Source organism: Pan paniscus, chromosome 6 (assembly GCF_029289425.2).
Source record: "Pan paniscus chromosome 6, NHGRI_mPanPan1-v2.0_pri, whole genome shotgun sequence".
NCBI classification, from domain to species: domain Eukaryota; kingdom Metazoa; phylum Chordata; class Mammalia; order Primates; family Hominidae; genus Pan; species Pan paniscus.
In genome coordinates this window covers 175,366,742-175,394,162 of record NC_073255.2, presented here as the reverse complement: position 1 = coordinate 175,394,162, position 27,421 = coordinate 175,366,742, and the positions used below count along the sequence as shown (strand labels likewise).

Genomic DNA, 27,421 nt, shown 5'->3' with positions numbered 1-27,421 from the left:
ATTGATAATTTGCCTGGGTATAAAACTCTGGTTAAAGAATATCTCCTTTTAACTGCCCAGCCTCCATATCTGAGCCTCTGATTTTTAAAAACTTTCCTGTTTTTCCATCTTTGTCTTTTTGTTTAATTTACTGAGAGATTCCCTCAAATTGTCTTTAAATCCTTTTAAATATAACATTAAAAAAAAACTCCTAAGAGCTATTTAAAAGATTCTCTCACCCTACCCACCATGCATAGGAATAGTATTGCAAGCATTCATAATTACATTTTGAGGCCTAGATTCTTCATCTGATTCTTGCTTCACTATAACAACAGGGAAATCATAATTTTCCGGTGGTCCACTGTTTTCTTGTTTTATTCGAATTGGTTCCAGCATGACCACTGGGACTTTGTGTGTAGAGTCAGCTCCTGCTGGTTTGCTGGAAGAGCCAGAGCTGTAAGTATGAGAGAGAAGAAAAAGCAATCTAAGAATGTTAAGCTAAATACCTCATAAAAAGTATAACAACAACTTTCTAAAATACTGTATCTTCATAACAATAAGTATGTTAACATCAGCAATTAATGATGCACAACAAATGAAACTGGTGTATGCGAGTTTCATTTATGATAAAAATGTTTTACATATTAACCTATCTAAATAGTTATATATCTGGAAAGATGTTTCAATAAACCTAAACTTTTAAAAACCTGAGGCTTTACAATTAGGCAACCAGATTTAGTATCTTAGAACTGGCATCTGATTTTAGGCTTTCTCATTTCCTTCTCTAGTCAGTAGCAAAGTGAATACTTTGGTGAAGACAATGAAATAATCATGTATTTACACAATGCTATTTAAAGAAGGTAGTGGGTCAAAAAGCTTTTACAGAGATTCACTATGTTCTCATGGGATTAAAGGCAAACTTTTCTCCCTCAGACAATTCTTCCGTATGATAAAGTAAGAACTGGGTTCACTAGCTAGGAGGAATTTTCAGGCATAATGCAGGGAAGAGGAGAGCAGTTGCTTAAAATAGAATTTCAATAACTGTACATTTATTTTAAAGTAGAATCAACATTTAGTCATTAGAGATCAAATTAGCATAAAATTTTATCTTTTCTCTAAATTTGTGTTTCTATATAGTGTACTGTGTTATACCTATTCATTTTTGTTTTCTTTGCTATTATATGAATATCAAACATTTCTTATTTTCAACATATTGACAAATATTCTTCTATCTTCAAAGGTAAATTTGTACTTTTGTTAATCCCTTAACTAATTTATTAAAATATATAGTAGTTATTAAAATTTTAATTAAAAATAAAGGAAATTGTTCAAAATATATTGAGTATCAAAACATGTTGAACACTGGCAAGAGAAATCTAATTAGAGATTTTATATACTAGAAAATATGGTTTAGTCAGTTTACCTTCCTCGGCTTCCAACGCTGGAGGCACTAGGTGAACGTATTGGGGGGTGTACACTAGTCATAGTAACAGGTCCTGAGGAGGGGGAAACCATACATTCATAAAACGAATGAATAATTATGCATTGAAGTCCTGTTGAATGTGTTCACTTAGCACTACATTGAAACTGGGAACCATGATGAAATTCTATGAAACAGTAAGTAGTTGCTGAATTTTCAGCAGTCTGTTACAGCCTGTTACACTGGCAGGGTTTTTCAGCCTCTGCACTATTGAGTTTTGGGCCAGATAATTCCTTGTTGTGGAGGAATGTCTCTGCATTTCAGGATGTTTAGCAACATCCCTGGCCTCCACCAATTATTAGATATCAGTGGCATCTCTCTATACTTCCCAGCTTGAGGTGTGACAATCAAAAACATCTCCAAACATTGCCAAGTCTTTCTGTGTTAGAGTAACAGGGGTAAGATCTCAGTGAGAACCCTAGTGCCAGTGGAAGCTACAGAAGACAACGAAAGGTGGTACAGGCTGATAGAAAAGGAGTTCAAAAAAGAAAACCAAGTAAACAAAATTAAACCAACTAATGGAAGACACAGAAGGATCAATGGGTTCAGACTTAAGGCAATAAACAAAAGAGGGATTCTGGACTACTGCCCTAAAAAGATTAAGAAGCTATGCTCTGGTGGTAGTGTAGACTGGAACAAGGAAGATCTAATTAAAAGCAGCCAAGAAAGAAGGAAAACTGTTGCAAATAATTGATTTGAACTGATGAAGGCCCAAACTAAACAGTAACAAGTAGGAATACAATGAAAGTGGGAAGTAGAAAAAAAATTCCGAATTGACAGAAGTTCTAAAAGGTTTGATGAACAACAGGATGTGGCTGATAAAATGAAGATTATCATTTCATTGGTTTGTAAACTCTGGAGAATTTAATTTAAAAATAAAACAAAAGGCCTGGACAACAAAGACCCGTCTCTAACCAAAAAAAAAAAAATTAGCCAGGCCTGGTGGCACCTACCTGTAGTCCCCACTACTGGGAAGGCTAAAGCAGGAGGATCACTAGAGCCCAAGCGTATGAGGCTGCAGTGAACCATGATTGCTACACCCTGGGCAACAGAGTGAGACCCTGCCTCAAAATCAATCAAAACAATGGCTATTTATAATCTCCTGATAATATAAGAATACATGCTTCATTTTAGAATAGTTGAAAACTACAAAAATATATAACATTTAAGTAGCCCATAACTTCTCCATCCATATATAAACACTGCTAAGGTTGATTGATATATCTCTTTCCAGTTTTAAACATACTTTTACATCTTTCATATGGTTCTGTATACTTGTTTTCACTAAACAGTAGTCCATGAGCATGCCATTAAAAACTCTACATAAGCATTGTCTGAATAGGTAAATAATCTGTTTACAAGTGAGCACATTCTAATTTATTTTTATCCTCATATTTGGGCACTGCTTCAAAATTTTAACTACTGCAAATAATGCCTTAATAGTAATATAAATATTAATAAATATGATCTGCCTATCCAGTTCCTAATTATTTCCTTATAATTGGCATATTAAAATGGAAATTACTAGGTTCAAGGGTACATACATTTTCCAAGCCCCTTGAAGCAAATATCCTACTAGGTAATACATATAAGGTACTTTGCCCACAGTACAATATTGGATAAATGTAAACTTTAGTAATATTGCTATGTTGGTTTCCAGGAATGTTTTGCCAACTCATACCCCTTCCACCTATGTATGAGAGTACCTCTCATCACATTCTCAATGACTATTTTTATTATTTAAGTCTTAGCTAATTCAGTAACTTAGAAATTCTATCTTGTTTGATTTTTCTTATGACCACTAGTAAGAATGAATTTTTGTCTCATCTGCTATATTGGATAAATGTATTTCCTCTTTAGGGAATTATCTACTTATCATGTCCTTTGGCAATACCACATGTGTTCCTTATTTGTATAAACTTGTCATATGATAAACAGTTTCTCTGCTATATTTTGTCATAAGTTTGTTTAAAACGGGCATCCCCATTTAAATTGTGTTCATGTGACTGTTGAGTGACTTAAATTCTCTTTTCATATTTTGGTTTAAGGTACCTACGTCCTCAGAAGTAATATTAGCGTTTTTCTCTCAGAGGAAATGAGTAGGTATGTCAAGATTCACAAACACAATTAAACACCAAACAAATCACCAGAAGAGTGATTTCTACTTATTGTCACTAATACATTTTGACCCTAGTCAAATTACATCTTAAAGACCACATCACAGGCAACTTATCAACAAGAAAGAATATAACACCAATTTCCCCCTGGAAGTACTATAATGGTGAGAAGTTCTGTTGAAATTGAAAAGGTAAAGAAGGCCTAGTATGATGGCTCATGCCTGTAATCCCAAAGCTTTGGGAGGCTAAGGCAGAAAGGATTGCTTAAGGCCAGAAGTTCAAGACTGTCTCTACCAAAAAACATTAGCCACGTTTGGTAGAGCAGCATACTTACAGTCCCAGCTACTCAGGAGGCTGAGGTGGGAGATCGCTTGAGCTCAGGAGTGAGTCTGCAGTGAGCTATGATCGCACCACTGCACTCTAGCCTGGCAACAGAGCGAGACTGTGACTCGAAAGAAAGAAAGGATAAAGAAATTTAACCTTTGTTTTCTCTGAAAGCATACTAATTTTAAATAGTGAAAAACTCAGATTAAGCATTCAACAAAAAAGAAGGAGAAGAGGGGTAATTTTTTATTCCAAGTAAAGTGAAAACTAGAAAAACTTTCACAAAAATCAAAAGAAGCCCACTTTACCTGCAAGGCCTGGAGATGGCACTGATGAATTTGGTGACTGGACCGTTCTGTTTGAGGGTGGTCTTGGCTGGCCATGATCTATATTAGTATCTTTCCTCACAATATTGTCCAGCATAATAGTACTTGAACAGTCAATCTTACAAGAAAAGAAATTATTTCAGGGCATTCTGATTTTGCAAGTTAAAAGCTACTTTTAAATTTATAAGAAAGCTTCAATAACTTAATTATTATCGAATAACAAAACATAGATACCACATTTGAGAAGTTCTAACAGATATTTTCCCCATAAACAACCTTGAATAAAGGTTTTCACTATCTTAGTGTTTCACCTTAGTAAAATATTTAGGACGCTATTTCAAAAACAGGAGTCAAAAGGAATATCATGTCATTCACACTCTTAAAAATTGAAAAAATTCTTATAAAGAAACGACAAAAGCTTGCCATATGAAAAACATAAACTTGGTGAGAAGACTATCACAATTTTACATTTCTTGCAAATCTCTTTAATGTCTCCCTAAACAGCATTCAATCTATTGTGGTATATGGTTTTGCTTGAAAAATATGAAGAAAATCTAGCCTCACACAGATAGACAGGACCTAGTGGATCCTCTGAAAGGGATACTTTAACAACTGATACTCTGGGTATATGCTAAATAGATGAAGTCCATATATCTACAGCACTAACCTCACTGAATACATTACTGTTGTTTTGTAGGAGAAAAGGTGAACCCTAAAGATTCTTGCTTTAATATAACAGGAATACAAATAACACTTCTTTTCCTTATCCTAATTTCCAAATCCCTAATGAGTAAGAGTTTAATACTTTAGACACAAAAATTCTTTCATGCCTACATATACCAAATTTCCCACCAATGTCTTTGGGCTTAAAATCCAGTTCAATTCTTTAACATAGTTCTACTCTTGTTCAACCAGGATTCTATAAGATAATTAAGTCCTACAGCCATAGGGCACAGTTTGTATATAATGAATCAATTTCTTGCTTATGCACCTAGAATGGTACTAGTTATGAAGCACCTTTGGGAGAAATGAGAAAACAGTCACTCATTTCAGCTTATTCTGTAATTCCTAAGAGGAATTTCAGGTAAGAAAGCCTGGTGGAAAAAGGTTCACCTGTATGAGGACTGCAGAGGAAAAAGCAGAAAGAATTTTACTTCCTGTGGGTTTGGGGGCAGGGAAATCGGGCCAGGTGGTTAATATACAGGGTCATTTTTGTTTTAATATTCTTTGGCAATACTTGGCCAATATTTTTCAAAGAGTACAAAAAGTACTAGAATGACTAAATTTATGAGAACTTAATACAAGGAAAGTTGTTTACTTTGTGGGATAATCCTAAAAGCCAAATAAAACTATGGGGTTTAGATGTAAGTTTTCCTATGAACCATCCATGCATGAGAAAATATATGTATTCTACTCATTTAAAGTATACAAAACTATTTTAAAAATGGAATGACTCTGGTAAGATTAACAATGCAACTATTAGGAAATATTAATTGATCTCAACTTGAAAAACAAATAATGAAAATAAAGTTATTTTCACAATCTTATAGGTAATTTGATCCAAGTAAAGAGTACAAGAGATTTCCTAAAAGCTTCTTAACATTAGGTGCGTATGTATATGTGCACGACAGTAGGTTATCTAACTTTAGATTAAAAAAAGGATCAAACACAGAATCAACTTATATATGGAGATCTGTCTACAGAATGCAGACTTTCTGCCTTTGGAATAGTCATACTGGCTGGGTGTAGTGGCTCATGCCTGTAATCCCAGCACTTTAGGAGGCCAAGGCAGGAGGATCCCTTCAGCCCAGGAGTTCAAGACCAGCCTGGGTAACATAGGGCGTCTCCCCCATCTCTATTAAAAATAAAAATCATTTAAAAATATAATAAATAACAAAAAGTCATACTGACAAAGAGTTTGGAGAGTGAGTTAATTTACATGTAATATAAACCAGAGGTAATTTTGCACTTGTCAGTATGATCTAACAGGATTTCTATCATTAAACTTGTCTTCATCTCTTCTGATGTCCAGCCATTCAACGTCCCAGCATATCTTTCCATGTCCTTACTTTTCTCCTTTCCCAGCTTAGATTCCATGATCCATCACCATAATCACTCATTTACAAACACCTTTAACTCCGGTGGCTTGAAAGACAGTAGGTTATGTGTCCAATGTTCATAATCTTTTTATTTTTACTACTGTTGTAATATTCTAAAGGATTAAAATTAACTTGTAAAAACAAACAACCTATAATCCAACAAATTCATGCCTTCTACCAGATCCAAATTCACTAACAATTTTCTTTCTTTGTTGAGACAGGGTCTCGCTCTGTTAGGCTGGAGTGCAGTGGCATGATCTCAGCTCACCACAGCCTCCGCCTCCCAAGTAGCTGGGATTACAGGCGTGTGCTATCATGCCTGGTTAATTTTTGTATTTTCTGGTAGAGACGGGGTTTCACCATGTTGGCCAGGCTGGTCTCGAACTCCTGACCTCAAGTAATCTGTCTGCCTCAGCCTCCCAAAGTGCTGGGATTACAGGAGTGAGCCACTGCACCCGGCCAACAGTTTTCAACAGAGGCTAGTATAAATTTTGTGTCTACTTACATCCGGAAGAGAGGGAAGATTATAAGACCCTCCCACTGGTGAGCTCAAATCGATCATAGGTGAACCAAAAGCCTTTCCATCATATCCTGCTGCACTAGTAATCGTGGGGCTGGAAGGAGTAGAGGATGTGCTGTTGGTAGTTGATGGGGTTCCCTGTCCACTGCTGATCTGCCACTACAGTAACAAGAAGAGAAGAACAAAAACTATCAACAAGCTTATAAAATACAACATCTATCTAATCACTCACACAAAATGAAGTAGAAGAGTTCAACTGTAATTTACATGGAAGGAGAATGGGACAGCAAAAGACTGCACAAGTATATATAATTTTCATTAATCTTGTCAAAAAAAAAAAACCAAAACAGTAAAAAGCACTGATTTTTACTGGAAGACAACAGTTAGTATACACCAGAAAAATCACAGTACCCAATCTTGGCAGGTTTATACATACTGGAAAAAAAAATGTAAATATATACATAGCAACTTCAAGGTAAAGATGGAGGGTTGAAAACATACATTTCTTCTATCCCTATCTGAAATACTTGAAAATACTAAGCTACAGACTGGTACTTTCAGGATTTTATATTCCTCTTCTCATATATGAACAGATAATTAGGCCTCGATAAATATCTGAGGAAAGTACTATCATTCCTGCTGAGATAAACACATTAAGATGATGATAGGCATGCTGAAGTATATAGAGGTGAAGCATGCTGCTGTCTGGAATTTACTCAAAACCTATTGAAAAACATGATGGGCTGGGCATGGTGGCTCATGCCTGTAATCGCAGCACTTTGGGAGCCCAAGGTGGGTGGATAACTTGAGGTCAAGAGTTCAAGACCACCCTGGCCAACATGGTGAAACTCCATCTCTACTAAAACACAAAAATTAACCGGGCGTGGTGGTGGGCACCTGTAATCCCAGCTACTTGGGAGGCTGTGGCAGGAGAATCACTGGAACCCAGGAGGCAGAGGTTGCAGTGAGCCAAGATTGCACCAGTGCACTCCAGCCTGGGCTACAGAGAGAGATTCCGCCTCAAAAAAAAAAAAAAAAAAAAAAAAAAAAAGGATGACTTGATGAATGGACAAAGGAATAGATAAACATGTAATAAGGCAAGTAGAACAAAATGTTCCCTATATAATTCTTTCAATTTTTATTATGTTTGAAAATTTTCCTGCTGGAAGAAGGAAAGTAACTAAGTGTACTGCAAGATGCCGTATTTTCCAAACATGGTCATTCACAAATGAACAGCACTATATAAAATGTCTGAAACATTCCAATTTTGAAAAACCTAATTTATATATTCCATTGTAAAAACTACATACAGAAACATATGAAGTTGGACATGAATGTCTTCTTTACCACCTACTCCTCCCTCATATTCCCCACCTCTGATGCCCCCTTTCCTCCTCCTCTACCAAGAACAATCAGTTGGTGGATCGTTTCAGGTTTTTTTCTATGTACAGGATGAGGCTGGAGGAAAACACACACACACACACGAGATAACACCTCACAAAAATTCTATAACATGCTTTTCCTCACGTACTCAGAAAATCATATCTAGATTACTGCATTTTCTTAATATCTGAAAAGTATTCCACTGTATGAGTATACTCTAATTTGTTAAACTCATCTACTACTTAAAAGCAATTTCCCAGTAGATTTTTTCCTGGCTTGTTCCTTTACTTATTCATTCATGTTTACGTTTTTGGTCAACAACCATTTTAAAAAAACATGCTTAGAGTATCTACTCATTAAAATATAATAAATAGGGAAGAGGTAAACATTTGAGTACTGAGCATGTGCTAGGTGCTTGTATATACATTAGAATAAACTCTCAACATAACTGCAAGATACGCATTTTATAGCTGAGGCAAGGGAGATGCGAAAAGACTAAGTAAGTGCCGCAAAATTATTAGGAAAATAAGTAGAATTTAAGGCCAAACTGAAGCTTGGGTCCTTTTTACTTTCCTTCTAATGATGAAATAATAGGTATGAATTTTATTTTAAATAATTAAAATATTGTTTAAGAGAATTTGGTGATGATATAGCAAAGGCAAATTGATTATACGAAGATATGTATAGACACAGAGTGTACATACTTTTAGAATAAAACATTAAAATGATTTTATTAAAATGGATGTTATAGAATTATGAAAATTGCATCATCTTTATTTTGGTCTTGGAGAAACCAAAATCAGTCTACAATCAGCTAGACAGGCTGTTGTCATAGGAGCTTTGAGAAGAAAAAACACTGTGATAACTTTTACTTTAAGATAATGCAAAACACAGAAAATATTTTTACCTGAAGACACTAAGTATATAAATAATACAGCCGGGTATGGTGGCCCACACCTGTAATCCCAGCACTTTGGGAGGCTGAGGCGGGCATATCACTTGAGGCCAGGAGTTCGAGACTAGCCTGGCCAACATGGTGAAACCCTGTCTCTACTAAAAATACAAAAATTAGCCAGGCATGGTAGTGGGCGCCTGTAATCCCAGCTACTCTGGAGGCTGAGGCAGGAAAATTGCTTGAACCCGGAAGGCAGAGGTTGCAGTGAGCTGAGATCATGCCACTGTACTCTAGCCTGAGTGACAGAGAGAGACTTTTTAAAAAAAAAAAAAAAAAAAGGAGGCCAGGTACGGTGGCTTACGAGTTTAGGAGATTGAGACCATCCTGGCTAACACGGTGAAACCCAGTATCTACTAAAAATACAAAAAAAATTAGCCGGGCGTGGTGGCGAGTACCTGTAGTCTCAGCTACTCAGGAGGCTGAGGCAGGAGAAATGGTGTGAACCCAGGAGGCAGAGCTTGCAGTTAGCCCAGATTGCGCCACTGCACTCCAGCCTAGGCAACTGAGAGAGACTCTGTCTCAAAAAAAATAAAAAAAAAAAATAAATAAGCTGTATCATATTAAATATGCATTAAATATTAAACTTCATCAGATATATATGTATTCCCTCTTGAAACTGTGCCATAATTTTGTTTCCAAGAAATCTTCTTGAGACGCTTCAAAGATTCATTTATTGTTCTATTTTGTGGAATGTAACTTGTATTTGTTAGAATACTTTTATCTTAGGAAATTTAATATACTCACCTAAAAGTTATCCATACCATATTATAAAAATTAATACCTATGGTCATTGATTATATTGGGCCATCACTTCTACATAAGTGGTTTAATTTCTCTTACTGATAAAAAGCATCAAACTTTGCAATTCACATTTATTTAAAAAATGAAAAAGAAGGCTTGCTCTTGGCTCTTTATAACCTGTTGCTTAATCTATAAATTCTTTGTGATTTGAAAGTAGAAAGCAGCAGAAAAAGCAATTGAGAAAAGAAGGTAGATATATACCTGTTTTATGGCTTGTTGAGCCAAGAAAGCCATCTGTAGGGGGTTTGGCTTTATTGCTTGTCGTGGTATGTTCTGGTTTGGTGGATATCTCAGTTGTTGAGGATGAGGAGGAAGAACTGGTCCATTGGGTTTGGGGCTGTGATTCTGAAAGTTTATCAAACGTGGAGGCGGTTGCTAGAAAAAAGAAATTAAACCAATTTAGTAACAATCTTCTTCTGAAAAACAAATTATAAATCTCTATCTTATAAAACTTTTACAGAAAAATAGAACTCTGCCACAGATCAATCAATTATTAAGATTTACATAAGGGAATGAGGGGTGGGGGATGGGCAGACTTTCAGAATTTGTGTAAACAACTTTTTTAAAAGAACCTTACTAGGAAAGAACCTTGGGAGAGGGATTGCCACCTAGATTTTGTAAGTAGATTGTACCAGAATTGGACCTAGGCCATGTTGGGAAGTAAGTAAAATGTGTCTTTGGTATCCTTCTAAGTCCTTCACAATTATCTTTCACAAAGAACTACCCTTTTGAAACCTCCTAAAAATAAAGTGATGGTAGAATAATAACTGCTAACACTTATTGAGCAGTTATTAAATGCCAGGTACTGCTTTAAGTGCTTCACATGTATTCACTAATTTATTCTTAGCAATATTATTATAAAGCACAGATTATTTCTATTTTATAGATAAGAAAGCTAAAATAAAGCACAGAAAATTTAGTAACTTGCTCAAGATTAACAAAGACAATAAGGCATGGAGCTGGGATTTGAACAAGTAATCTGGCTCAATGGGTGTACTCAAAATGAACAAATCGTTAATAATGAAAACAGTTGATATTAATAACACTTAGTAAGTTTTAGATCTTATTGAGCCCTGGCAGGCATTTTACATATTATTATGTTATTGAGCCTTATGAAGTAGGTATTATTACCTTTGTTTTGCAAATTAGGAAACTAAAAGTTTGAAAACATAATTTGAAAAAAGTCACACAGCTAATACCAAGCAGCACACCAAGGCTTTAATCCAAATCTAGTCTGCCATATCATTACCAAAACATGTTCGGGTGCTTAGCTGGCTGTTAAGATACTGAGTAATTACAACTTAGAGGATGAGTCTCCATAGAAGAAAACATTTTCTGTTTTTTGTTTGTTTGTTTGTTTTTTGAGATGGAGTCTTGTTCCGATCTTGGCTCACTGCAACCTCTGCCTGCTGGGTTCAAGTGATTCTCCTGCCTCAGCCTCCCAAGCGGCTGGAATTACAGGAATGCCCCACCACACCTGGCTAATTTTTGTATTTTTAGTAGAGATGGGGTTTTGCCATGTTGGTCAGGCTGGTTTCGAACTCCTGACCTCAAGTGATCAGCCCACCTCAGCCTCCCAAAGTCCTGGGATTACAGGCTTGAGCCACTGTGCCTGGCCAGAAAACATATTTTCAAAGCAAAGTCTCCAAGAACAACCCTGGTTGATTACAGGAAGGCTGGGTGAAGGAATCACAAATGAGGCTGAAGCAGAAATAAAGAGAAAAACAAGTTTCCCTGTACTTAGCTGACTCACTCCAAGGCCAGCAATATGCAGGGCCCTGGCAAAGCTTTGATAAAACTATCTGGAAAGCCAGAGCCCAAAGGAAGGAGCTCCAGAGACTCTCCCAACATCCCCTCAGAGCAAGCTTAAGCAAATCAAATTCCTTTACTATCTCCTCATCCCCCTTACCATTACTCAATTTCCAAGTTTTGTAAGTTCCTGTTTTTCCTTCAATGCAGCTGCAAGGTCACAAGCTATGCTAAGGATTATGAAACCTGTCACTGATTAACTGCCTTTGTTCTGCTTCTGTAAGCCTGCTTGCCTACACCATGAGTTTCATGCCATTAGATTCCCGCCACACCATTTAAACTAGCCAACCCCCTTTCAGAAGTGTGTATAAAAGTCAAGCCCTGTCTTTGTTCAGGGCCTAGCCTTTGGATGTGAATCCGTTGGGCCAGTGGCCACTTAAATAAAATCCTCTTATTCTACCTATTGGTCTCTCCAGTCCTCTGATTCCTGAAACATTTTCTGGGGGCTCGCCCGGGATTGGAGACAAAAGGTTTACTGTCTCTTCGCCTGTGAGACTGGAGCCCCAGGCCGGGGGAGACCTGTGACCCCAGGCGCCACTGGGAGAACTTCAACCCAGAGGGGTGATCAGCTCTCCCGTGACCCTACCTGACAGCACAATGGAACCTAAGCAGGTACAGGATGATTCCAGGAACAGTGCACTACAGGATTGTGGTAAGGTTTGGGCCCGAGGCAGGACCTGTCCCATAAGAATGGAAGGGGAGCCTGATCACCTCCTGGGGTGTAACTAGTGGTCAAACACAGGACGTGAGAGTGGCTTGCAAAGTCAGGGAAGCTCACAAGCTCACACCCCAACCAACCCAGGACATGAGAGTGGCTTGCAGAGTCAGTTGAGAAAGAGGAATTGGGAGCGGGGAAGTGTGTGAATGCATGTGAAAGAGGCGGTTCCAGGAGGAACCAACGCGGGGAGTGATGTGTGGGGGCCGCAGTTCTCTTAGCGTAGACCATACACTCTGAGAGAACCATGGGACTGACCGGGACTAGCAGTGTTCCACATATGGCTTAGGGAGGTGCCCCACAATTTAGTAATTGTGGGGGTCAAAACGGAGCCTCCAATGCTAAGTGGTGTCTGAAATACTCCTGCGAGGGGGACGGTCTAATCGGTCTTAAGTGAAAGTGAGAGTGAGTGTGTTGCGCTGTAACTGGGAGGAAATGAGAGGGAAGTCATCAAAACCCACCCCATTACAATGTATGTTAAAGAATTTTAAGAAAGGTTATGCAGGGGATTACGGGATGAAGTTGACCCCTCAGAGGTTGAGAACTCTGTGAAATAGAATGGCCCTCTTTTAGTGTCGGATGGCCAGCCAAAGGAACCACAGATAGGGAAACAATTGGCCATTTATTTAAGGTGGTGATTGGGGTCGAAGGACAGCCAGGGCACCCAGACCAATTCCCTTATATTGACTCATGGCTAAATGTAGTTCAAACTTGACCTGCATGGTTGCAGCCCTGCCTGGCAGCTTACTGCAAAATGCTTGTGGCTCAGACCGAGCCTAAAGTGAAAGTAAAATCAGCTTTGCTGGCAAATACGGAGACAAAGAAAAAGTCATGGGAAGGGCAAGAGAAACCAGTTTTGCAGGAACTGCCAGAGGAGATAGAAATTCCTCTTCCATATATTCTAATCTACCCCCATTTACTGAGGCCAATGGCCCCCAAGGAGTCAGATTCAGATGGTAACATGCTCCAAGACTCACCCCAAAAGGAAAGATCGGAGCCCCAGGAGGTCAGGGAAGAAAGACAAGATGATCAAGTGGGCTGCCTCCGATCTGGTCATGCTTGGGCTATGCAAATGCCTCTTAGGGAGACACGGGGACCCATCTATTATGATGAACAGGGTCAAGTCCAAGGGGGGCAATGGAACTTCATCTACCAGCCTTTTACAACCACTGATCTCCTAAACTGGAAACACCATACCCCCTCCTACATGGAGAAGACCCAGGCCCTCATAGATCTAATGCAATCCATCTTCCAGACACACAATCCAACTTGGCCAGACTGTAGGCAGCTCCTCTTGACACTGTTTAACACTGAGGAGTGCTGGAGGGTAATCCAGGCAGCTCTCTGCTGGCTAGAAGCCAGTGCACCTGAAGGCACACTTAACGTTCAGGCATACACTCAGGGCCAGTTTCCAGAAGCAGACCCCCACTGGGATTCAAATCATGCAGTCCAATTAACAGTACCTATAGAGGTACCGAGAAGCACTCTTGCAAGGGCTAAAGGAAGGCAGGAAAAAGGCAATCAATATAGGAAATATCTCAGAAGTTCTTCAAGGAGCTGATGAGAGCCCTAGCCAGTTTTATGAGAGACTCTGTGAGGCATTCCAGCTTTACACTCCGTTTGACCCTGAGGCCTCTGAAAATCAGTGCACAGTGAATACAGCATTTGCAGGACAAGCCCAGGGTGACATCAGGTGGAAGATGCAAAAGCTAAAAAATTTCGCAGGCATGAATGCCACCCAACTTATGGGAGTGGCCACCAAGGTGTATATTAACCGTGACCAAGAGGCAAAAAAGGAAGCAGATCGGAGGCTTAGGAAAAAGGCCAATATGTTAGCAGTGGCCCTTACGGTAAGGGAAACTAGCATTGCAAGAGGGCGCGGATGTGGACACGGGCACAGACGGAGATGGGGCCAAACCAGACAGAGGCTCAAAGCCGGCTGAGGTTAGATAAGCACCAATGTGCATGATGCTAAAAGGGACACTGGAAAAAATCAGTGTCCAGAGGGCAGTGAAGAAAATGGCGGAGGCTATGAAACAAAAATGCCACCAGTCAAAGGCTGCTGCACCCTGAAGGAACCAGATACCGACCTGATCGGGGTGGCAGGGATTGAAGAATATAAGGACAAGGACAGACCAGGCTCCTTCTCCTTAGGCCCCCAGGAGCCCATGGTCACATTAGAAGTGGGGGGCCAGCTAATGGACTTTATGGTGGACAATGGGGCTGAATAGCTGGTAGTAACCCGATCCATAGGACCACTATCCAAAAACTATACAACTATTGTAGGGGTCACCAGGGTCTCAGAGAAGAGGCCATTTTGTTGGCCAAGGAGGTTCGTTATAGGAGGACAAGAGGTCCAACATGAATTCCTGTACCTCCCAAATTGCCCAGTTCCCCTGCTGGGGAGAGACCTACTCTGGAAACTGCAAGCACAGATTGCTTTTGGGCCACAAGGGGATATGACTCTAAACCTGACTGACCCAAAGGCCATGGTGTTAACCCTTACCGTCCCGCAAACTGAAGAATGGAGGCTATACACAAAAAAGCCACCAGAACTGTCTCACAAACCAGGAATACTTGAATTATAGAGGCTACTTAATAAAATTCCTGGAGTATGGGCTGAAGATAACCCACCCGAGCTGGCTAAAGATTAGATGCCAGTGGTAGTAGAGCTAAAACCAGGGGCAACCCCAGTTTAGTTTGCCAGTACCTGGTTTTCCCGGAAGCCATATGAGGTGTTCACAAACACTTAGAGTGAGCAACTCTACTAACATGGAATCATGTTTGTAGTCAAATGCCAGTCACCCTGGAACATCCCACTCCTGCCAGTACAGAAGCCATCTGGAGAATACAGGCCGGTGCAGGACTTGTGTGCTGTGAACCACACTACAGTAAACATCCACCCGATAGTACCAAACCCATATACTTTGATGGGACTTATTCCAGCAAGTGCTGCCTGGTTTACTTGCCTAGACCTGAAAGATGCATTCTTCTATCTTCACCTGGCACCAATTAGCCCATTTTGCGAGTCGCAAATGGGGCGAGTCGCAGTTCACCTGGACAAGACTCCCACAAGGATTCAAAAAATCTCCCACAATCTTTAAACCTCAAGGCCTACACCCCGCCAAATGACAACTGCACCTTGCTGCAATATATAGATGACCTTTTTTTTGGCAGCCCCAACCCAAGAAGACTGCTTTCAAGGAACCCAAGACCTCCTCCATCTCCTGTATAAGGTGTCCAGGAAGAAGGCTCAAATCTGCTCCAGGAGAGTCCAATATTTAGGCTTTGAAGTAAGTCAAGGGGAACAATGGCTTGGCAGTGAGCGAAAGAAGGCTGTTTGTGCACTCCCCACTCCAAACACCCAGCGACAAATAAGAGAATTCCTAGGGGCAGCAGGGTTCTGCTGTATCTGGATCCCAAATTTCTCATTTATGGCCAAGCCATTATATGAAGCCACAAAAGAGGGGAGAAAAGGAGCCCCTCCTCTGGGAGGCTGACCAGGAGAAGGCATTTAAGCAGATCAAAGAAGCCCTAACTCAGGCCCCAGCCGTAGGATTGCGAGATCTAACTAAGCCTTTCTTTCCATATGTCCATGAGTGAAAAGGAATCACTATAGGGGTCCTAATTCAGGTCATAGGATCATGGCATGGCCCGGTAGCATAATTATCCAAGCAATTGGATTCTGTGGCACTAGGATGGCCTCTGTGCCTCAAAGCACTAGCTGCCACAGCCCTATTGGCACAGGAAGCTGACCAACTGACTCTAGGGCAGCAACTGACCATCCAGGTACTGCACTCGGTTATAACTTTAATGCATCAGAGATGGCATCCTTGATTATCAAACCTAAGAATGACTCGATACCAAGGGCTCCTATGCAAAAATCCTCACATAAATACCCTAAACCTGGCTACCTTGCTCCCAACTGATTTGGAACCAGGAGGCCCCCTTCATTGCCGTGTAGATGGAGTAGGCGAGGTATCCTCAAGCCAGAAAGATCTTACAGACCAACCCCTCAAGGACCCAGATGTTGAATACTTTACAGATGGAAGCAATTTTGTATTGGAAGGGGTCCAGCAGGCTGGGTATGCAGTAGTAACATTGGACTCAGTGGTAGAGGCTCAGTTTCTGCCCACAGAACATCAGCCCAAAAAGCAGAAGACCTAATAGCCCTGACAAGAGCCCTTTTGCTAGCAAAAGACAAAAAAAGTCAATGTTTATACTGACTCCAAATATGCCTTCGCCACATTGCATGTTCATGGAGCTATATATAAGGAAAGAGGACTCTTAACTGCTGGGGGCAAAGAAATAAAGTATGAGGAAGAACTCCTACAGCTCTTAGATGCTGTACAGGCCCCAAAGAAAGTGGCTGTTATGCACTGCAAAGGCATCAAAAGGCAGGAACACTAGAGGCCAAAGGAAACAGAAAAGCAGACATGGAGGCAAAACAGGCAGGAATGACTACCCCACATTGTAAAAAGGAAGCCCTAGCTTTGCCTCTCCTCCCAGAGGTCCCAAATTACTCTCCAAATGAAAGGGCCTGGTGTGCCAAACAGACTGGACATTACATTGAAGAACGATGGTGGAAATTCTCTGATGAGAGGCTAGCCATCCCTGAAATAGTGACCCCCAAATTTGTAAGACAATTCCATCAAGGAACTCATATAAGGAAAACGGCACTAGAAAGACTACTTGGACACCATTTCTATGTGCTGTGGCTCACTGCCATCACCCGAGCCATTTGCAAACAATATCTAATTTGTGCCCAGAACAACCCACGGCAAGGGCCCACTCGGCCCCAGGAATACAGTAAATAGGAGCCACACCCTGTAAAAACCTACTAATGGACTTCACTGAGCTGCCCCGAGCCAGAGGCTATCCATACATGTTAGTGCTTGTCTGCACCTTTTCAGGATGGGTCGAGACTTTCTCCACCAGAACAGAGAAAGCATGAGAAGTGACTAAAGTATTGTTAAGAGACATTATCACCAGATTTGGACTGCCCTTGACTCCAGGGTCAGATAATGGTCCAGCATTTGTAGCCGAAATAGCTCAAGATCTAGCAAGGCTGTTAAAAATAAAATGGAAGTTACACATAGCCTACAAGCCACAGAGTTCAGGAAAAGTGGAACACATGAATTGGACACTTATACAGCTACTGAAGAAATATTGGCAAAAAACTCATCTGAGATGGGATCAAGTCCTGCCTATGGTCCTCCTCTGAGTCAGGTGCACCCCCACCAAACAAACTGGTTATTTGCCCTATGAGATCTTGTTCGGTTGGCCATCCCCAATCATAGGTCAAATTAAAGGTGACCTCCATGAACTAGGGGAATTAACCTTAAGAAGGCAAATGCAGGCTTTAGGGATAGCCATGCAAAGTATCCATGGCTGGGTACAGGAAAGAATGCCCATAAGCCTAACAGACCCATCACACCCTTTTAGACCTGGGGACTCTGTTTAGGTTAAGAAATGGAACCCAACCACTTTAGGACCCATATAGGATGGGCCCCATACTGTAATCTTGTCCACTCCCACTGCTGTTAAAGTTGCAGGAACTGTGCCTTGGATCCACCACAGTCAGCTGAAACCAGCAGCCCAAGACAAGTGGACCAGCCAACAGGACCCAGACCATCTGACCCGGCTGATCCTACGGTGGGACCAGGTTGCCAGTGAAGTCAACAGCCTTGCTCTGGTCACCCTGGAAGCTGACCAGTCTATGCACGGCTGAAGCTTGAGGAGACAACAGCCCGGCTCTAGTCACCCCAGAAGCTGACTAGTCTATGCACGGCCGAAGCGTGAGCACCATCAGGGAAGTAAATGTGGTTAGAATTCTTAGGTCCAATAGCTTTCCTTATAATACTAATTGTTTTACTATTATCCTGTCTCTTTATCCAACCTCCTCCTGGGGGCAAAGACCTCTTTTGTCCCTGCTGGGTATAAACATGCTACTCTTTACTTTGTTGCTACTCATCCCCATCATGGCACTCCTCATACCAGTGTCAGAAAATGGACTCATAGAAGGGAGCCCCCACTGCATACATACTACGCGGTCGGGGAGCACCATAACTAGGACTCTGCTGTACTATATTTATTATGAGTGCACAGGGAGCCACTTAGGAACTTGTGCTCATAACCAGGTAACCTATTCAATCTGTGACCCAGGAAATAGCCAGCCCTACATATGTTAGGACCCTAAGTCCCCACCTATTGAGACTTGGTTTGAAGTTCATACTAAGGAAGGGGATCTTCCAAACCAAATCAAAGCCTCTTCCCCTTATGGGGAGCTCATATCCTTATACTTCAATGTTTGCCAGGAGGTAGCAATCCTGTAGTGGTCCATTATCATTGGCCCCACAGGGCACTATGGTACTTGTTCCAAGCAAAAATGTGTGCCCCGTTTGTTCCTCTAGGTCCCCGTTAATAGCCCGCTGGAGCTGCATGACTTGGTCCACTTATCAACAACCACCAAGTCAAGTCATACATATGAAACTACTGGAAAAACCAACTCATAAACCTAGCATTTGCTATCCTGCACATCTCACCATCTTAGAGCCAGGTCTGCCCATATGGACTACAGGCTATCCCACGACACTGGGGTTCAAAGTCAAAGGTCAAAAAGTAAACTCAGAAGTCAGTCTGTATATTATAAAGAAAACCTGGACCGATTCAACCCAACAGTTCCGAGTTTTTGAGTCATTCTATGAGCACATCCACCAGGAGTTGCCTGAATCCTCTCCCTTGGCCAGCAACCTGTTTGCCCAACTGGCTGAAAACATAGTCAGTAGCCTACATGTCTCCTCATGCTATGCATGTGGAGGAACCATCATAGGGGATCAATGGCAGTAGGAAGCAAAGGAGCTAATGCCCCAAGGTAACTTTACTCTGACTGTCCTCTCCCCTGAACCAACATTCACAAGCTTGAGCGTCTGGCCCTTAAAAAATCTCTATTATCGGGAGATTCTGCATTGCTTGCTGGGAAAAGGCCTTTACCAACTGGGTGGGAGAATTAACTTGCCTAGGACAGCAATATTACAATGAAACAAGAGGAAAGACTTTATGGTGGGGCAGGATAAATAATTCCAAATCACCCCACCCTAGTCCATTCTCCTGTTTCCCCTCTTTACATCACTCTTGGTACCAGCTTGAAACTCCAAATGCCTGGCAGGCACCCTCTGGCCTCTACTGGATCTGTGGGTCATGGGCATATGGGCAGCTGCCAGAGGCCTGTGTACTAGGGACAATCAGACCATCCTTCTTCCTAATCCCTCTAAGGCAAGGAGAAGCCTTAGGATACCCTGTTTATGATAAAACAAAAAGGAGAAACAAAAGGGGCATAACCATAGGAATTAGAAAGATGATGAATGGCCCCCTGAGAGAATAATCCAATATTATGGGTCAGCCACCTGGGCAGAAGATGGAATGTATGGATACTGTACCCCTATTTACATGCTCAACTGCATCATAACGTTATAGACAGTGCTTGAAATCATGACTAATGTCGCTGCAAGGGCCTTAAATCTACTGGCCTAACAAGCCACAAAAACGAGAAATGCTATTTCTCAAAATAGACTGGCTTTAGACTAGTCTCATAGCCCAGGAAGGTGGGGTATGCAGAAAGTTCAATGTAACTAATTGCTGCCTAGAAATTGATGACAATGGAAAGGTCATTGAAGATATAACTGCAAAAATCCAAAAATTAGCCCATGTTCCAGCCCAGACTTAGAAAGGATGGTCTCCAGATACCCTCTTCGGGGGCTGGTTTTCATCCCTCAGAGGATTTAAAACCTTAATAGGAATAGTCCTGGCCATACTAGGAGGTTGCTTAATATTCCCTTGTCTCTTACCCCTCCTTGTTAAAAACATCCAATCGGCCATAGAGACTCTTGTAACCAGGCAAACTACCACTCAGCTAATGGCTCTAACTAAATATCAACCTTTGTCAAAGGAAGAAACCTGCCTTTTCATGAAGAATTACGTGATAGAGATGCTTTCCATTAAACTTCATTTACAGGGAGCATCAAAGGGGGGAATGAAGCCGAAGTTAAAAAGAGGAAAACAAGTTTTCCTGTACTTAGCTGACTCACTCCAAGGCCAGCAATAGGCAGGGCCCTGACAAAGCCTTGAAAACACTATCTGGAAAGCCAGAGCCCAAAGGAAGGAGCTCCAGAGACTCTCCCAACACCCACTCAGAGCAAAGTTAAGAAAAACAAATTCCTTTACTATCTCCTCATGCCCCTTACCATTACTCAATTTCCAGGTTTTATAAGCTCCTGCTTTTCTTTCAATGCAGCTGCAAGGTCACAAGCTATGCTAAGGATTACGAAATCTGTCACTGTTTGATTCAAACTGCCTTTGTTTTGCCTCCGTAAGCCTCCTTGCCTGTACCACGAGTTTTGTACCATTTAAATTAGCCAACCCCCTTTCAGAAGTGTGTATAAAAGTCAAGCCCTGTCTTTGTTTGGGACCTAGCCTTTGGATGTGAATCTGTTGGGCCAGTAGCCACTTAAATAAAATCCTCCTGTTCCATCCATTGGTCTCTCTGGTCCTCTGATTCCTGCAACAAGGCAAAGGCTAGAAAGCAAGCCTGCTCTGTGGGCTCATAAATACTAGCCCTGGAAATTGAGACCAGTCCTAGAAGAAAAAGGTAACCTTATATGCCAGTCTCCTCTTGACTGATTCTCTACAGTTGGGAATGTATTGCAAAATAAATATTCTTTTTAGTATATCTTAACTGTATGATCACAACTTCTCAAAGAGGAGCCTATTTCCCCCTACATTCACAGGGGGACAAATAATCTTTTAAGGTTGAAGCAGCAACACCTGAAACTTTGACACTGTGAAGGCAGACAGCTATAAAGTACAGTCCTATCCTCTTTATTATTTTTATTTTTCCTATTTTTGGAATTTACTATCCTCACCTGGGTCAACTGCTTCTCTCTTAAAAATTAGTTGGCACTGGGTTTACCTCTCATTAACTTTCAAGAGTGGCCAGCAATTACAGACCCAGTGAAAAATACATTTAGAAGCTGATTCTAAACAAGTGAAATTCTGTAGGTAAAGAGTAGAAAAATAATATTAGAGAAAAATAAGAAAATCTCGAAACTTTAAAAAAGTATAAACCTAAAAGCCATAGCAATGTTTTTATTTTTCCATGAAAATTTTGTGAATTGAAGGGTTTTATATCATAGAAATACAAGCAGAACATACTTAGGAAATTACATGGAAAAGCTTTTAAATTTATCTAAGGGATAATTTTTCTTAGCCCAAAATGGTCCTTAAGGGAGAATAAAGGTAGTCATAGAAGTCTTTTGCCACGTTCATCCAGACTAATGTTTACATACTGACAACCAAAAAAATGACACTTAATGCCAGCGTAATGTGCTACGGTATGTAAGATGTCGACCATGCCATGAAGATGCTTATGGTCTGGTAAGATGTAAGGTGATTTCCGCCCCCCTCCTAAACTGTTATGGTTGATTGAGTTAGTGTCTAAGAATCCCGTGACAGGGGAAGCAACTTAAAAAATAAAATTAGGGGCTGGGCACAGTGGGTCATGCCTGTAATCCCAGCACTTTGGGAGGCTGAGGTGGGTGGATGACGAGGTCAGGAGATCGAGACCATCCTGGCTAAAAAGGTGAAACCCCATCTCTACTAAAAATACAAAAAATTAGCCGGGTGTGGTGGCACATGCCTATAGTCCTAGCTACTTGGGAGGCTGAGGCGGGAGAGTCGCTTGAACCCGGGAGGCAGAGGTTGTAGTGAGCTGAGATCGTGTCATTGCACTCCAGCCTGAGTGACAGAGTGAGACTCCATCTCAAAAAAAAAAAAAAAAAAAAATTGGATTATAGTAAAAATAAGAATGGTAGACAGTATATTTGCTCAGAAATAAAGTTTGAAAAAGGTAGATTATAATGAATCACACTTCTGCCCTTTTCTATTTCACTCTGCCCTAATTTCTAAGATGCAATGTGGTTTACTGAACACTGCATCCTCACAGAGGGCAGATTCTTAATGTATTCATCATTCTGAAGCACCAATATAGGAATTATAGGCACACAACTTTTCCCATCAATCACAGGCCTGGGTTATTTAGGAATACAAACATTTATCCTTCACTATAATTTAAAGACAATGAAGGGTAGATGAAAATAGATTTATCAACTCAATAAACCATTAAATCCTTTTTAAGTACGGATTAAAAACTAGGCATTAAATCAGGGATCCTTAATGTGATAAATTTTTATAAATGCAGATATTTAGATTATGGAAAATGGATGTCTTTGTTATTTTGAGCTGCTAAACACAATTATACTATAATTATCTAAGTGAGGACAGGCCTGCTTCCAAATTTACCTGATGAGAGATGGAAGGTTGCTGGATGGGCCCCTGCATTCTAGGGTTTGGTAAACCCACAGGTGCTGGCCTCCGTTGCACCTGTTGCCTCTGAGCCATTACCTGTTGCTGCATATGCTGGAGCCGTAATTGAGCTAGGCTGATCTGTGTTGGGAACTTGGATAACTGGTTTGATGATAAACCACTTGGTGGCTGTGAATTCTGTTCCACGACAGGATTCTGCTTAGGCATTTGTGGCTGGCTCTCTTTATCCTCGATTACTAAAGAACCTAATTAAAAAGAAAAGGTTAAGGGAAACAGTTTTTCAGATAGTTGGTGAAATATCACATTTTCTAAAGCTATTTTTGCAGAACTTCAAAATTGCCAAGAAATTCTCTGATCTCATGAGCCCTTTAACACTCTGAAAGAGAACCCCCAAACAGCTTTTGTTCATCTAACTTCTAGTCATCAAAATTTATATTAGAAATTAAGAATAATTTTTAAAACTTTCTAATTCATTTAAGAATAAAACCATAACAACATGCTTTTATAAAACTATATTGTAAAATATTTGGTAAACATTTTTTGATATTTTAAAATACTGTTTGATGTTTTAAAAAATCTGTTTGAATGTCTGGCTTAATAGCTGAAATCACATTATCTGTTTCTGCACTATCTATCATAATATATTGTTAAGTTAAAATATATGAAAAAAATTTCAGTCTCACTGTATGGCAGACAGCACCTGACAGCAATAACTTAAGTGTACCCTGTGAGTGACCCTGTATGGCCTAAGAAGAATGTGTGTTTGGAGTTCCACGTTAAGGAACCCAGGAGTGGCCAACCTAGAGATTCATTCTTTATCAATGAAGAATATCTGAACCCCCAGCCCAGCCTGTGGAATCCAGGCCATATTGGGGATGGATGCCTTTTGCTTTGTGTTAAATGAAGGTTGCCACATGGAGGTTGCTAGCGGGAGGGTGCTAAGTGCTATATAAACTACTTGCTGGTGGTTCTCCTGTCCAGCCCACTTCCACTGGACTGTCCTGTATGTAAGTTCCCTCAATAAGCCCTGTGTCTCGTTCACTGGCTCCAGGTCTCTTCTTGGGCCTCTCAAACATGGTCCTGTCCCTACTGAAGTCAATAGAGGTCTGGCACAACACTCATCCAGACGTGTAGCTGGAAAAGGGTGGCCTTTGTGGTCCCCTGAAAGAGTACCAGACTATACTTTGAGAACTGCTGTCATATATCAAAACAAGCGAACCTAACATTGGCTCTAAAAACAATCCCAAAAAGTATTTCTGAATCTTTACTGTTAACAAATTGTGATCTCTCAAGTTTCCTATACCTTTACAATGCATACTATGTTAACTTTTTGATACAGAATACATTGACTGGCTTAAAACTAGTTTTAAGAGTTTAACGGTGCCCTTGAAAGGCCTGAATCAAGCTTGATTTCAACAGTAGAAACTTAAATGTTTATGATTTACCAATCATATGCATTCTAAAAATATAGTTATTCATTAAATGTTTACTGTGTGTAATTCACTATGACAAGTAGGTATATGTGTATCTTTAGAAGAAACAATAACATTCTCTTTTACACATAAGGGATCTAAGGTTTAGAGAGGTTATAAAACTTATCTAAAGTCACTCAAGACAGTAACAAAATATTCATTTAGATCAATATTTTCCCCTAGCGCTTTTATATGTTTCTCAGAAGCCATGGGTAACAAGTTTAGGAAACTTGTCTCCTTCTTTAGAGATTTACAATGCAAATCTCATTGTATATGAATTTACAGTGCTGTAAATGACAGCTCTAAGAAATCCTACAGTAAAATATATTAACTTCATTATGTCGGTTTCACAAACTATTAGACTAGGAGATCCTGTTTTTGTTTTGGCTAAACTAGATTTATCTGAAACTATATCCATTTATGTGTGTAGTTTTAAATATAATTCTTAAATGTACTTATGTCTATATGTGGGTGTATTTACCTATTGTGATATAAGTACATAGCACATATGACCACTTGTTTGGATTTATATCTTGTGATGGGTTCCGAGTTCAGATGAATGTGTGGTGGTAGAGTCAGGTGTGGCAATAAGTTACTTGTACACATGTTCTGTATTCTAAAGATGCTTCTTTTTGGTAAAATGAGTGTGTAATAATTCCAGTTTCCTGCTATGTATCAATATACGTATGTCTGTATCTAAACTAGTCTGCAGGGGTCTCCTTATCACCTTTGCTTCCGGGATTCTTTTTGTTCTTCCCTTATGGGTTAGATTGCCTATTTCCTCCTTTCCTGGTGAGTATGGGCTCTTTCTCCAGCCATTTTCTTTTCTTACCCAGAATCTAGTGTTGGGGATAAGAAACCATCTTTGATGACTCTGAAACAAATTCAACGAGCACCCCCGACCCACCACCAAAATCATCAAAGATAATATTGTTTGTTGATAAACAGACAATGTGTAGGGAATTCTTAAATTTGTTTGTATAGTTTCCCTGTGAGAAATTAAGAAAGAAGGCAAAAAGGTGTTTCTACTCAGCAAATAGTACAATAAAGAAGCTAAAGTAGTAACTTTCTGCTGAACTGCTTGCAAGGATACTTTTCTTCCTAATGTTACCAAAATGACAGTCTCTTTTTGTGATAATTCAGTGAGTTCTAATACAGTTATGTGTTGCTAAAGGATGGGGATATGTTCTGATAAATGTGTCATTTAGGTAATTTTATCTTTAGACAAACATCAGTTTACTTATGTAAACCTACACTGTATACCCTACTACACACCTAGGTTATATGGCATAGCTTATTGCTAGGTAGAGTCTAGGCTACAAACCGGTATAGCATGTAATTGTACTGAATTATCTGGACAATACTGTAAGCAACTGTAAACGATGGTAAGTATCTGTGTATCTAAACATACGAAAGATAAAGTAAAAAAAAAAAAAACAGTACTTATAAGTCATAGATGCAGTTAGCTGATTGAGATATCATTATGCAGTACTTGATTGCTTAAGATCTGGGTACTTGTCAGTATGTATGTTTTACTTCAATTAGTAAGATATCTATATAACTATTACCTGATCAGGCAAAAGAAGAAAACTAAAAGTCTTCCCTAAGCAAGATAAAGGATTGAACCATTAGGTTCCTATTGAACAGTTGTAAAGATAAGCCAATAAAAATATAGTAGTTTAAAATAAAACTTTCAGGATATCAAAAATCCTTTATCAATGACAAGTCAAGTTAACCCATTCTGATAAATTTAGAGCTAAGAGAACAAACCAGATTTGGGGGGTTGAGGTAATAGGACAGGACAGGACACCTAAATCCCTAAGTCTAGACACCCTGTCAGTCAATGTTATAGAATGTTTTCTTATCAGCTGTACATGTATGTGTGTTTATATTCATGTATATTTGTTACCATATACATATGTTAATGAAATACTATTAGAAACAACATGTCTTTTTAAAACAAAATAATGAAAACGTTTTCAAAGTGAGAGAACATATTTTCTTCGATCCTCCAGCATCAGCCTTCCAAGTAGCTGGGACTACAAGCACGTGCCACTACCCTTAGCTAACTTAGAAATCTTATGTGGAAATGGGCTCTCCCTATGTTGCTCAGGCTGGTCTTGAACTCCTGGGCTCAAGTGATCCTTGAGAGATCCCAAAGTGCTAGGATTACAGATGTGAGCCACCGTGCCCAGCCTAAGTGAACATATTTTCAGTAACATGTCATAATCATTGAGTTTTACAGACAAATGCCACTGAGAAATGTATGTAATGGTAATGGCCTACCTAAGTTGATAATATTTTGAGCCCAGAAACTAGGATCACAGTGAAATTGGATGGTGTTGTTGGTCACTGGGGATGCATCACACCTTGCACGAAGGAGGTGCCGTAACCGGTATGTAATCTAGAAGAAAAAGGAGAGATAACTAAATATTAGGCAAATAATTTATTAAGCGCCCAGTAAATATACAAAAACAGTCTCTGGTATGTACATCAATACACAATAAACAATCATATATAGGTTTGTTGGACATACAACACAATTTTCTTTCCAAAACAAGTTAAAAAGTTTTGAGGCGTAACTCAGCTGTACTATTGAACCTATTTTGAAGTGACAGGTTAAAGTCAGTTTTTTGAATTATTAATAAAACTCTGCAGAATCACTAACTCAAATATTTGTAAAATAAAAATTATTAATGTATCTTAATGCTTTCATTTATTTTACTTACTCTCTTAGAAAAGGATTCAGAAGACTAGGGGCTAATGAGTTACAGGGAATACAAATTTGTCTGTTTAGGAAATGGAACTGGGCCTGTGAGTGAGGTGGTTCTCCTTGTTCCTTGTTACAGTTCTGTTCCCGCCATCGCCCTGAATACAACCAGCTTTGAATCTCATATCATCACACCACACCATCCACTTTCCTCCACGCTGCAGTCATCAATGAACATCTACTTATTCTCCCTCAGTCCTTGAAGATTTTAGTTCTTGGTTCACTATTACCATCTCCAACATTAGTCCTGTGGCAATTTTTGATGATTTCAATATCCAACCAAATGATTCA

General features: G+C 39.9%; 1 protein-coding gene across 3 annotated transcripts in view; it reads right to left on the bottom strand.

Annotated features, from left to right (window-relative positions):
• Window positions 1–27,421, bottom strand: part of TRIM24 (tripartite motif containing 24) — a 126,734-nt gene that overhangs the window by 7,712 nt on the left and 91,601 nt on the right. For 2 of the 3 annotated variants that reach the window (XM_003813421.6, XM_055115424.2), the window contains exons 8-14: window positions 26,647–26,764; window positions 22,865–23,133; window positions 10,186–10,359; window positions 6,831–7,004; window positions 4,209–4,344; window positions 1,403–1,475; window positions 265–433 (exon numbers count right to left, since the gene is read on the bottom strand). In XM_003813421.6, coding sequence (XP_003813469.1) covers window positions 265–433; window positions 1,403–1,475; window positions 4,209–4,344; window positions 6,831–7,004; window positions 10,186–10,359; window positions 22,865–23,133; window positions 26,647–26,764 — 1,113 coding nt within the window. The remainder of the gene's footprint in view (window positions 1–264; window positions 434–1,402; window positions 1,476–4,208; window positions 4,345–6,830; window positions 7,005–10,185; window positions 10,360–22,864; window positions 23,134–26,646; window positions 26,765–27,421) is intronic. The other variant, XM_003813422.5, reaches the window with a different exon arrangement.